The sequence below is a fragment of the Hyperoodon ampullatus genome (assembly GCF_949752795.1).
Source record: "Hyperoodon ampullatus genome assembly, chromosome: 10".
NCBI classification, from domain to species: Eukaryota; Metazoa; Chordata; class Mammalia; order Artiodactyla; family Ziphiidae; genus Hyperoodon; species Hyperoodon ampullatus.
Genome location: NC_136923.1, coordinates 21,244,715 through 21,256,925, shown reverse-complemented (window position 1 = coordinate 21,256,925; position 12,211 = coordinate 21,244,715). Strand labels below are relative to the sequence as shown.

At 46.2% G+C, this 12,211-nt stretch overlaps 1 protein-coding gene across 6 annotated transcripts in view; it reads left to right on the top strand.

Moving 5' to 3' along the window:
* Positions 1-212: 212 nt before the first annotated feature.
* MITF (melanocyte inducing transcription factor) overlaps positions 213-12,211 on the top strand; it is a gene marked incomplete at both ends in the record, with an annotated part of 224,516 nt that continues 212,517 nt past the window's right edge. For 5 of the 6 annotated variants that reach the window (XM_079712809.1, XM_079712806.1, XM_079712804.1 and 2 more), the window contains one exon: positions 228-331. In XM_079712809.1, coding sequence (XP_079568935.1) covers positions 228-331 — 104 coding nt within the window. Of the gene's footprint in view, positions 332-12,211 lie in introns of all 6 variants that reach the window. The other variant, XM_079712800.1, reaches the window with a different exon arrangement.

The window sequence follows — 12,211 nt, the reverse complement described above, 5'->3', positions numbered from 1 at the left end:
CGCCCGGTCGGGACTACAGATCCCAGACGGCGCCGGGAAGCCGCCCCTCCCGCCCGGGTGCGAGTGTAAACTCCGGGCGCCTGGGTTGGCGGCCGCCGCGGGCCAGCGGGCTGAGCTCTGCACTGCGCGGGGGCGCACCGCTCGGGGGACCCAGGCCCCGCCACCTCCCCTCCGCCCCCAGGCTCGGTTCTCACTTTGGAGCAGTGGGAGGACGGGAAGCGGGAGCCATGCAGTCGGAATCGGGGATCGTGCCGGATTTCGAAGTCGGGGAGGAGTTTCACGAAGAGCCCAAAACCTATTACGAACTCAAGAGTCAACCCCTGAAGAGCAGGTGAGTGGTGACAGCTAGAGGGAGGCGCGGCCGGCGGCTAGGGGACCCCGCGCCTCCCACCCTGGGGCGACGAAAGCCGCTCGCCGGGGCTCTGGGACAAGGACCCCGTGCCCTTGCCCCGGGGCAGAGGGCGAACTGATCCCCGCAGTTGGGGGCCGCGACCGCTGGGTCGGTGCGCCAACGGGGTTCTCCGCCCAGGCGCACTTTGGGGGCGCGGCGGGCAGCCCGGGACGGGCCGCGCGGACGAGGGGACCCTCGGTTGGGGATACCAGCTGCTGAGAGCTGTTGGGGGCTGGGGAGTGTCGCGGCGCGGAGGTGGGGGAGGAGGAGCGCCGGGCCCGGACGCTGTCCGGATGGGAAGGAGGAAAAAGAGTTTCGAGTGAACCCTTTTCCTGAAGATCCCAGCGGGCTGAGCACTTGGAGAGGGAGAGCTTGGGGTGGATCGGGCGCGATGTTAGAGGGAAGCAGTTAGCTCCTGTGTGGTTGCCTCTTAGGAGTCCGACCACCTCTCTGGGAAAACCCGCCCCAGGCGGCCTCCAGGTGAGGTTTCCCAAGGCCCGCCCCTCACCTTCCTGGCCGCTGCACCCCAGCGCGGGAGGGGCGGTGGCGAGCAGCGGGGGGGCGGGGGGCGTGTCTCCTTGTCCAGCTTGAACTCCCCGGGCTATAGGGTCCCGTTTAAATGCAGGCCTTCCCTGGAGGGGAAGAAGCTTTCAGATGGAGGGTTTGAGGAGTGTCCCCTGTTGGGCAGAGACAAGTGTTTAATTCTCTGGGGATTTAAAAAACTTTCTGGGAGAGGAATGAAGACATCTGCTGCTCTGGCGCCCCACCACCCCTAGTGCCCACTTCCTACGCTGGCTCCATTCCCACTCGTCCGTCAGAACGGGTTGGGTGTCTTCCTTTTTGTCTGCCCTGTGGCTACTCAGGACATTTCCAATGTTTACTAAGAGGGAGATGGTCATTTGAGGCCGTGAGTAGAGAGGGTTTAGTTCCACCTCTCTCAGTTGTGAGGTAAGATGAGGCTGTAACTGGAAGGTTCTGCAGTGCTTCTGCACCCTTCTCAGACCTTCCTTCCCGCCCCTCTCGGTGGGTAGGGCCTGGGTGAAGGGCCCTGGCTGGCAGAGGGGAGGAGGGTCCAGAAATCAGGGTGAATCAAGAGAGACAGCTGAATCAGGAGTGAGGTGGTGTGATCTTAGCTGCTGGGGCACATGGGTCTGGTACTTGAGCCAGTGGAAAGTGTAGCCAGGTTTGCTTCTTTCACGGCTGTGTGAGAGTCTGAATCCACTTCGGGGAAGAAAATGTGGGAACAGTGCACGCACTGACTGGGTGGCTGAAGCAGCCTCTTGGCAGATGCTTAACAGAGATTGGAAGGAAACCTCCTGTGCAGTTAGTTGCCTAAAACCAGCCTTTAGTTGATGGTTTCTCTTCATAATGGCTGTTTTGTGTGTGAGCCTAGATTGTGTGCATTGGGGGTTGGGGGTGTGGAGTAATAGTGTGTAAAGGGTATTGTTGGTTATGCTCATTGGGGCTTTATCTGCATTCGGCTGAAGGGACCAGTGTTTTACCGAGCAGTCTCTGCTTTTGCTTCTATAAGCAAATGCTTACATGGCCAGAATGAGGGTGTGTGTGTGTGTGTGTGTGTGTGTGTGGTCCTGAAAGAAATAACCGGACTGTTTGGAACGTTTTTGATGGTAGCTGATAAATAATATAAATGAGTTTGAGAGAGCGAGGAAAATACCATCTGGAAAAACCCAAATGAATTTCATGAAACTCACGTTGGAGGATTTGGGGCCTGTTCTTTTTCAGAGTCAGCAAAAAAAAAAAAAAAAAAAAAAAAGACTTGCAAGGGTTGAATGTCCTCAGGAGCTAGCTTGCACGTGTAAGGAAAAATTCGGGGATGTGGGAAGCTCTGGCTTCACACGTTGAAGCTGGAAACAGGTGCGGGACAGAACTGGTGTGCAGAGGAAGGCTAAATTAAAAACGCTGTAAAACTTGTCTGTGGAGCAGACACATGCTCTTTGAAATAAACCAGTGAAATAAAATCTGTGAATAAATATATGGGGTTGGCAAAATTTCTGTATAGTACTGTTTTCCACAGTTGTCTAATGTACTGTCATCAACATCTGTTGTATGACTCTACAAGGGCTGCACGTTCAGGGCCTCCTCGTGGCTTTTTGTTGTTAAGTCTTTGCCGGGGCACCTCCCTTCTTTTAATTTTGCTTGGAAAAAGTTGAAATTGGAAGGTGAAGACTGCTGCAACTATTTTGTCTCTCAGTTTTATTTTCTGGATTGTCTCTTGGAGTTGAAAATATGTCTAGAATCTGCCCACTTGTCACCAACTCCTCTGCCTCCACTTTGGTTCAAACTGCCACCCGCCCTCGCCTGGGTGACTGTCTCTTACCTGGTCTCCTGCCTTCATCCTTACCCGCTTTCAGTGGTCTTTTCATACAGGAGCCAAAATGTTCCTGTTAAAACTGGTGTTCAACCTAGGGGTGATTTGCCCCCCACGGGTCATTTGGCAATGTCTGGAGACATTTTTGGTTGCCACAATGGATGGGGGTTGCTACTGGCCTCTAGTAAGTAGAGGCCCGAGATGCTGCTAAACATTCTCCAGTACACAGGACAGCCCCACAATGAAGAATTGTCTGACCCCAAATTGTCACTGCCGAGGTTGAGAAACCCCGTGTGAAAATGTGTTACATCGGGCTTCCCTGGTGGCGCAGTGGTTGAGAGTCCGCCTGCCGATGCAGGGGACACGGGTTCGTGCCCCGGTCCGGGAGGATCCCACATTCCGCGGAGCGGCTGGGCCCATGGGCCATGGCCGCTGAGCCTGCGTGTCCGGAGCCTGTGCTCCGCAACGGGAGAGGCCACGGCAGTGGGAGGTTCGCATACCGCAAAAAAAAAAAAAAAAAAAAAGGTGTTACGTCATGTTATTCTCTCCTCAGAACCCTCAAAACACTCCAGTAGCTCCTAATATCAGTAAAACTCGAGACCCTTAAAATGGTACCAGGCAGGTTGTATGGGAAAGCTTCCTGTCTGCTCTCACTGTATCTCTTGCTGCCACTCTTCTGCCCCCCCTCCGCTCCAGCCAGTGTCCTCACCATTCCCGGAATACTCCAGACCCTTCCACCTCTGGGCCTTTGTATGTTGCACTTGCTGACCCCTCTTTCTGTCTTTGTCCAGAGAGCAATAGCATTCGTTCCTTCCCCAACCAACTTCACATCTTCCTTTAAATGTCATTCCCACCAAGCCTACTTGACCACGCTCTGCGCAGTGGCTCTCCCTCCAAACTCTCAGTCTTCCTCGCCCTGCTCTGTTTTTTTCCATAGTACTTACATTATAACCTAGTCTATACTTTTCTAATGTGTTATATTTATAATATGTTTCTCCACACTAGACTGCAGGGTCCAAGGGGGCAGGGACTTCTGTCTCTTCCTTGTTTACTGTGGTGTCCCCAGAGCCTAGAACAGAGTTTCTCAACCTCAGTGCTGTTGACATTTTGGACTGGATAGCTCTTTGATGTGGGGCTGTCCTGGGCATTGCAGGTTATTTAACAGCATCCCAGGCCTCCACCTGCTAGAGGCCAGTTGCTCCCCTCCCTCAGCTGTGACAACCAAATTCGTCTCCAGACACCACCAGTGTCCACGGGGGACAGACTCACCCCTGTTGCAGGTTGACTGGCCTAGGATAATGCCTGGCACAATAGTGTTTTGTCGTTTGAATATGTGTTGCTTTCTCCCTTTGCATCCCACTCAGGATGGGGTGTTTGGTTCTGGTTTCTTTTAAAATAGGTATCCACCAGGGTCTGTCCAAAGAGGAGTTTTATATTCTTCATTTGGGCTAAGCTCAGATGTGCAGGTGTTTGATGAGGAGAGACAGTTTCATTCCTAACCCAGACCTCCTGGCCATTAGGAGTGTGAAGCTGATGGATTTAGATAATGGGAACTCCCTTTTGTTCAGTGACTGGCAAAGCTGTGTCGTATGGTGGAAGACACACACTATGAGAAAAGGTTCTCATGAAGAACTGTTGGCAGTTTGGTTCCTCCCCAGAGGTTTTTGAAACGTTTGTGTGTTCTCCTGGGAATGAGCCCTGAATGGTGAGTGGCAGAGGAAGAGTGCCGAATATGAGGGGGTGAACCCAGAATTCACACATTGGCACAGTCGGGTCAGGGTCAGATGTGGAACCGTTGAATGGGCTCCTAGCAGGGAAGGGACTCTCTGTAGGGCTTTGGGTCCTGAAAAAAAAACATTAAAAAAAATATGGTAGCATCTTTCAGGTTCATGGTTCTTTTGTTTCGTTTACGCAGTGCTAAATTCTGTGATTTTTTAGCTGCTAATGCCCTTTTCCTGGGCAGACTTCAGAATTGGTTTAATCTAATTCCAGTTTCTCCTCTACTCAAAGTTTTAATAATGGTGTAGATAATGGTTATTTAACTTCCCACAAATAAGAAATGGGAATGAAAGTGAGTATTAGGTTTATAATGGCAGGACAAGATACAGCAGTGGTTCCCAAATGCTGATTCAAAGAGGTGTGTGTGAAGCTGTCACAGGTTTGTATCGAAATGACAAAGAAAAAGACTGTTGTGTCACATGCACGCTCACACACACACGTATTTCTGTGTAAGGCTACTGTCATTTCTTGGACTTACTCTGAGATTTTTCCCTCCTGTCTTCCTACTAAACATACCCTTTTGTTTATGAAATGATAATCCATTCTTGGCAAGACAGAACTGTCCATCTTTTATTGATTTCTGAAAGTTTTCTTGATTTTTTTATCCGTCCAATCTGCAGGGAACTACTTTGCATGGAGATTAAGAGCATTGTTCTGGCATTTCTGTCTGTCCCTAACAAGCTGGGTGACCTTGGGGAGGCTAGGTGACCTTTAACCTCAGTTTCCTCATCTGGCAAGTGGGAACCTGCCTCCTAGGAGTCTTAAGGACATTAACTGTGATATTGGCTATGGAAAAGTATTAGCATGGTGCTGGGCACATGGTAAGTGCTCGGTAAATGTTAGCAGATGTTGTTCTTGTTGTTATTTCTTTATTACTTAGCAGAGAGTCCTGACCTTCCAGAAAGTGTTCGCTTTTGGTTGACTCCGGCTTTCTTCTCTAAGGCCAGTGTTTTTATGCAATAAAATTACCCCAAGTTTGGTAAAACCCTTTTTGCTTTCCTCCTAATGAGGTGCTGCAGATAAATCTTTAGCATTTTATAATTTTGATCCGGTCCTTAACAGTTTCTTTATGCTGGTTAAAAAAAAAAAAAACCAGTTGTGGTGTCAGCACATACATACAAATTCATATTCAACATATATCTATTGAGTACATGCAAATTAATACCAATAAACCCAACTAACATTAACTGAGGCCACACTGTGTGCCAGCCTCTGTTCTAAGTGTTTGTATGTGTGTTAACTTAATCTTGCAAAACCCACATAAAATGATAATAATAAATGAGAAAAATAGTGTTAATTATAATTTTGAAAACAGGTAAAACTTATGCAGTGCTTACTACATGCCAGGAATGATTCTGAATATTTTACTTGAATTAACGCAGTTAATTCTCACTTCAACCTTTGGTGTATGTATTTTTATTATTCTCATTTTACAGAGAAGGAAACTAAGGCATAGCAAGTAGATGGGCCTGGATCTGGCTCTGGGCCCGTGCTCTCATGCGCTAGTCTGTGCTGCCATGTGCAAGGCGCGGGGCCTGCCCATGGGGAATCATGCTGCACCTTCTCCAAAACTTGCCTCAGTGGGGTGAGGGAAAGAGAACATGTAGATCCAGCCAAACAAACAGGATGGAGTTTGATCACCGTAGGGCGTGGGCATCAGCAGTGGGAATTTAATAGAGGAAGGGAAATTGAGGCTCAATTTTGTCAGTGAATAAGGGTATTCAATTTGGCCTTGAAGGTCGAGCAGTACTCAAATATATTTCTTTATAACATTAAATAAAATGTTAGATGCCTTGGAAGGCATAAGCTTAAAACAGACTTTTAGGATTTCTGATTGCCTTTTATATTTCTAACCAGAATCCCAGCTCTTCCTTGTGGTCTTCGGGCACCTGGGGTGGCAGAGACTGGATGCATGTGCACAGGTTCAGAAGTAGCTGTGCTTAAGTGCTGTGCCCATGGCTTTCCCACTTAACTCCCGTGTCTGAGTTCAAGACAAGACGCTTAGCCTCTTGGAGTCTCGATTTCTTTACCTGTAAAGTGGGATCAGTAGAACCGTCCTCTTAGGGTTGGTGAAGTTTTAAAAGTGAGAAAACACATGTAAAAGTGCTTTGCAGGGTGCCTAGCACATGTTAGTAAGTAATATCAGTTCCTTCTCTTCTACTTTACCATGAGTGCAGTTTTCCCCCTCCTCATACCAACAATAAAGCATGTACAGAATTATGTATCTGAAGCAAAATAGACAAGATGGGGGTGCCTTAACCTGGCAGATGTTCAGATTTTATTATGCAAATTGCTTGTGTGGTATGATTAGATGGAAAACTTGATTAAAGTGGAATTCTAAGTGTTGGTTTTGTGTGTTATTGGAGATTTCCTTTTCCTGAGTACTACTATTTATAGAATTATTTAAGTGTATGTATGTGTGTGTGTTTTTAATTCCCTTTTGAGTTCTGCAGGGCAGTTTGCACAGGCTGATGTTTATATCTGCTCCAGTTGTGCAAGAAGTGGAAAATATCCTTTTTTTAGAACAGGTCACATGTGCTTACTGTCAGGAATAGGACCTCAGTGTAAAAAAATGTATCTTGGGACAAATCAAAGTTACTAAATTTCTGCTTCCAACTGCTTTGTTTCAGAACTGGCAGTATTAGGATAAATAATAGAGGGAAAAAAAAACTCTGGCTAAATGTTTTTTGTCATTTTTCAAGGACAGTAAGCAAGAGTTTCCTTTGTTTTGTGTGTGTGTTTTAAGTATAAAACGTACTTTGCTGTTAGGTCTGTCTCATCAAACTAAATTATAAAAATGTGTTTGACTCATCTCCAAATATGCATTATTTGAAGAAAATAGTCCAGAAGGCAGGTCAAAGATAGTTAATGTAGTCACCACAGGCTTTTGATATTGTAAAGACAAATGTGAAGTTTATAAGGAGGATTTTGTGAGTCTGGTGAACGCTGTGTACTTGAGGGCAAGGAATTAAAGCAAGCCATGAAGTCTGCATCTTTCCTGAGGCAGCTGAGGGCTGAGGGTGAGAGGACCTGCAGGCAGGTCTGGGATCTCTGTTGAAACTCCCACACCTCTTTCTGTTCCTGAGGACTTGGGGAGGAGGACCAGGCTCCTCATTTCTCTAGGTTGGCTCTTAAACATGGCCTCCTTCTTTCTTTGCTGTGTCTTTCCTTCCGTGACCTTTCTTGCACATCATGAAGAATAAAGACGTACACCTTTGGAGTGTTTACACAGAAGTTGAACCGGGGCAGGCTGAGAGGGATGCAGTGCTTTGGGGAGTGGTGATACTGGTGAAAGAAAGACACACAAAGATATAAATGGTACCTCAAAGTCGTGAGCCCCTGTTGTCTTCCCTAAGTCATTTCTAAAACGTCCCTCAGTTGCTTTCAGCAAAGGCAGTATCACTTTGGGGTCAGAAGGACCTGGATTTGTTTGTTTTTCTTCTCTTCCTTCCCTTCCTCCTTTCCCTCCCTCCTTGCAACACTTATTTATTAAGTGCCTATCGTGTGACAGCTTTTCGCCAGCTGTAGGGGATCAAAACTAGAACCAGACAGACTAGGTTCCTGCTAGTATGGTGCTCCTGTCTTGGAGGTGGGGGCATAGCTAATAATGAACTAAATAGATGAACAAGATAAGTTTTGGTGCTATGAAAACTAAATAGAATGTTATGGATAGAGTGTGACTGGGAAAGAAGGGGCTTTATTGGGTGGGTCTTTAGGAATGACCTCATGGAGGAAGTGATTTTGAGGCACTGAACGTCTGAGTTAAATGTGCAGATCTTGGTGATGTCGTTCATTAGCTGTGTGACTTTGGACAAGTTCGCCAACCTCTCTGAACCTGAGTTCCCTCCTCTGTAAAATGGAGCAATAGCTACCTTGCAAGGGTGCTGTGAAGATGAAAGGTAATGCGTGTAAAGAGTTAACAGTAGGCTTGACCTTATAGTTGCTCAGGAAGACGCATAGGACTGGTTTAAGGTAATTTTAAGGTAATATATGAATAGTAGAAGAAGAAATGCAGGCATTAATCTTCCCCATAAGTGTTTATAACTTGGTCTTAAGTGTCTTCCCTAATGTCAAGTGAGTCAGAGATGTATACTTGTCTTCATAAATCTACCCCTGGACTAAACGTGGAGATGGGTCTTGATATTTTTGTTATCCTTTCTTTCCTCCAGGATCATCTTACTCGAATTGTCCCATTGCTCATCTCACTGTTGTTGCACTGAGATCATTCAGGTCTGAGCATACTTCCCTTATGTTTAGTTTAGGAATGATTTTTGGCTGCATTTTGAATTACTTTTTGGCACAAAGGAGAGGTCCAAGTCATCTAGGATTAAATAGTAAAACCTGAGATTGATTTCACCAAAGACGCACACCACAAACAAATGACCCATGTAGAACTCCTGACTCCCAGTCCTGTGTTTCAGCCCCTAGATCACACGCTTCCTGTCTACACTGATGTGAAAATGTCAGCATTGGTGCAGAAAGGAAAAGAAGCCTCTTCTCCCACACACCACTTCGCCCTTTCATTAACATTGACATCCACAGGCAATGGTGTGTTTTTAATTCGACCCTTTACGAAAGAAATCTTCAAAGCATTCGAATTTCAGTAGCTGTGTTCTTTGATTGAAGTGCCCACGGAGTGGTAACTTTCAAAAGGAAAAAATCTGGGTTGTGTGGGAACAAATATTTTAAATCCAAATGTAGTGAGTTGTAGGTTTAGGGAAGGCACTGGTAGAATCATGTCTTTCTATAAGAAAATTGTGGGTTATTGAGCAATTTCAGGAAGGCATCTGTGGCCTGGGCCCTCCCCGCCCCCTCCACAGAGTGGGATAACTTGCTGACTCATTCACACACATTCCCCTATTTTCCCACGTGGTCAAGGGCAGATGGGAAAGGTGGTTGTCCCCACTGGTGGGAGCATGTGTAGCTGTTGTTTGTAGGATAGGTTTTCCTTCTGGGAAGCTTAACTTGCTTTCATGGGAAGAAGATTTGAGGCAGAGAAGATTTATGTAGCCCGATGGTTAAGGTTGTATGTGAGATTAGGATAAAATAGACAGATAGGAATGCTGTATTTACTTCGGTACCTTTATTGTGATATGTTCCTAAATATTAACTGGTTCTAAAAAGCATGTTTTTCAAAACATACATTTTATTTTTATAACTGGTGATTTGAAACTTGGTGTAGGGAAGAGCACACAGAAATCCTAAAGATGATTTTCCTGTTTAATTTGGGATCTAGTACAATCCCCATATAGTCTACCTGGGCACCTCAGTGAGATGTGGCCACCTTGTTCCTCTTGCGTGAGTCTGTCCCAAACAGCTGGAGATAGTATTCACAGACACACCAATATTGTAACAATCCCTTCTCCATCAAAAGGACTGGGTATATTTTTGTTCTATTTTTTTGCATTTGAAGTTTTTCACCAATGATGAAAAGGTATTATTTCAGGGTCAGCTTTGCTCTGTGGTATTACTATGCCTTCATAATCACACCACCTAAATTTAGAATTTTGGCACCTCAGCCAATAGAACACTTTGCAACAAATTTATAATACTTGGGGCAGAGAATGACTATGAATAAACATTAAAATAGTATTGGCCAGTTAGGGTCATTTACTTTCAAGGGAAAAGGATGACATCCACTATACATTCTTGAAAATTCTATTTATTTTTCAAGGTAGGGTTTACAGTAGCTTATGTAAAACAGTCTCTAAAAATATAAGCAACTGGCACTATTCCTGGTGACATTCCAAATAAAAGTTGGCCCGTTTGCTGCAAAGAAGTGTGCTTGGAGAGTAACTTGGAGAGATTGGCCACTGGCTTGTGGTGTATTGACAATCGGTGGGTAGACTTTTTGGAACCACATCTTGCATCACCTTGGCATGGTCATTAATCCACTGGTCTTTAGGTAGATAAACACTAATCATGTCTTATCTAGATAAAGGCTAGTTGTATAAATGCTAAACAATGGGGTCTTGGAATGCAATTCTAATGATACTGATTGTGTGTGGATGCTTTAAATCCTTGTTGATTCAGAAATGAATGAGAGAGAGGATTTGATGGTGCTTGCTTGGTCATAGTGTCATAGTCACTAAGATGCATGCTTTAATGGTAGGGGGCTGAGTGGCAAGCACAATGAATTGGGATTTGTTTCTGGGGTCAGCGATGCACAGGTCACTCTGCTGGCTTAGGGTATCCCTCTTTCTCACTCTTGGGTTCATATACCTGACATCTTTCTCATCAGATCTCACTGGCAGCCAGCTTCCCTTTCCTTATGCATTTCCCCTAGTGGACAGTAGAGGAAATGTATTTGGCCTGCCTGTAGTCACTTTTCCAAATTTTTATAACAACCCCTTCCCACATGCTTAGCCCACGTGCTTGAGTGTCATGGCTTTGGGGTGGAGAATTTGACACAGACTTAGCCACTCTTCTGTATCACAGGGATTGCTTTCAGGGAGTTACATGTTGACTAATGTCACGCATCCCAGGGATTTGCTTGGGTGCTAACAGAAAGAGAGTCTCCCTTTTTTTTTTTCAGTACGTGGGCCTCTCACTGTTGTGGCCTCTCCCGTTGTGGAGCACAGGCTCCGGACGCGCAGGCTCAGCAGCCATGGCTCACGGGCCTAGCCACTCCGCGGCATGTGGGATCTTCCTGGACCGGGGCACGAACCCGTGTCCCCTGCATCGGCAGGCGGAATCTCAACCACTGCACCACCAGGGAAGCCCGAGAGTCTCCCTTTATTTCCGTTGATCTTGAACTTGGGAAGGTGTTGTGCTCGAGAATAAAGCCTTATCTTGGAGGCAGAGAAAAACGAAATCCTTGTATTGGGTTAATGTTAGTTGCTATAACAAAGTGGCAGGTGATAGTCACATAGGTAGTAGTTCCTGGTTGGCAGACAGCTTTCCTCCGTATGACAAATCAAGAACCCAGGCTCCTTCTATCTTCTGGTTCTGCCATTGCCTAGAACCCTGGCATCTTTTGTGTCTGGTGGTGGAAAGGAAGAGGAGAAGGCACAACTAAGGTCCCAAAGTGACAGGCATCACTTTTGCTCACATTCTTTCAGCAAGGACCAGGTTCATACCGAGATCTGGATGCAGGGGTGGGAACTGGGGAATAGAGACCCCAGCTGGGCATCAACACCACTGTCCTAGGAAAGAGAACACCCTTCTGATGGATAGGTAACCTTCATTGCCATGGTCCTAGTAGTAGGGTTTTGGCTTCTGGATCAAGTTGTGCCTATCTTTGGTTAGGTTTATCCTTGGAATTTTCTGTTATTTTATCAATAAATTCTTTTTCTGAGTAAATACGGTTAATTTGGATTTTCTGCTCCCTGAGGGGGGCTGCCGGAGCTGATCCATTCCCAGAATCCCACCTCTATGCAGTGCTTCCTATTCCAAGTTCATGGATTAAATCACTGCCCCACTTCCCAACAGCAACAATACATCCGTCACTACCACCACCACCTTAGAGCAATGGTTTTCAAAATGTGGCCCGCAGACCAGCAGCTTCAGTGTCACTTAAAAACTTGTTTGAAATGCACATTCTCGGACCCTACTCCAATGCCTCCTGAATCGGAAACTGTTGGTGGGGAGTCCCAGCAGTCTGTGTCTTTTAGCAAGCCCTCCAGGAGATGCTGATGCACACTCAAGTTTGCAAACTACTTCCCTAATGCTTTTACCATAAATCCTTTGTCTCCACATTAAATTGTTCCCGT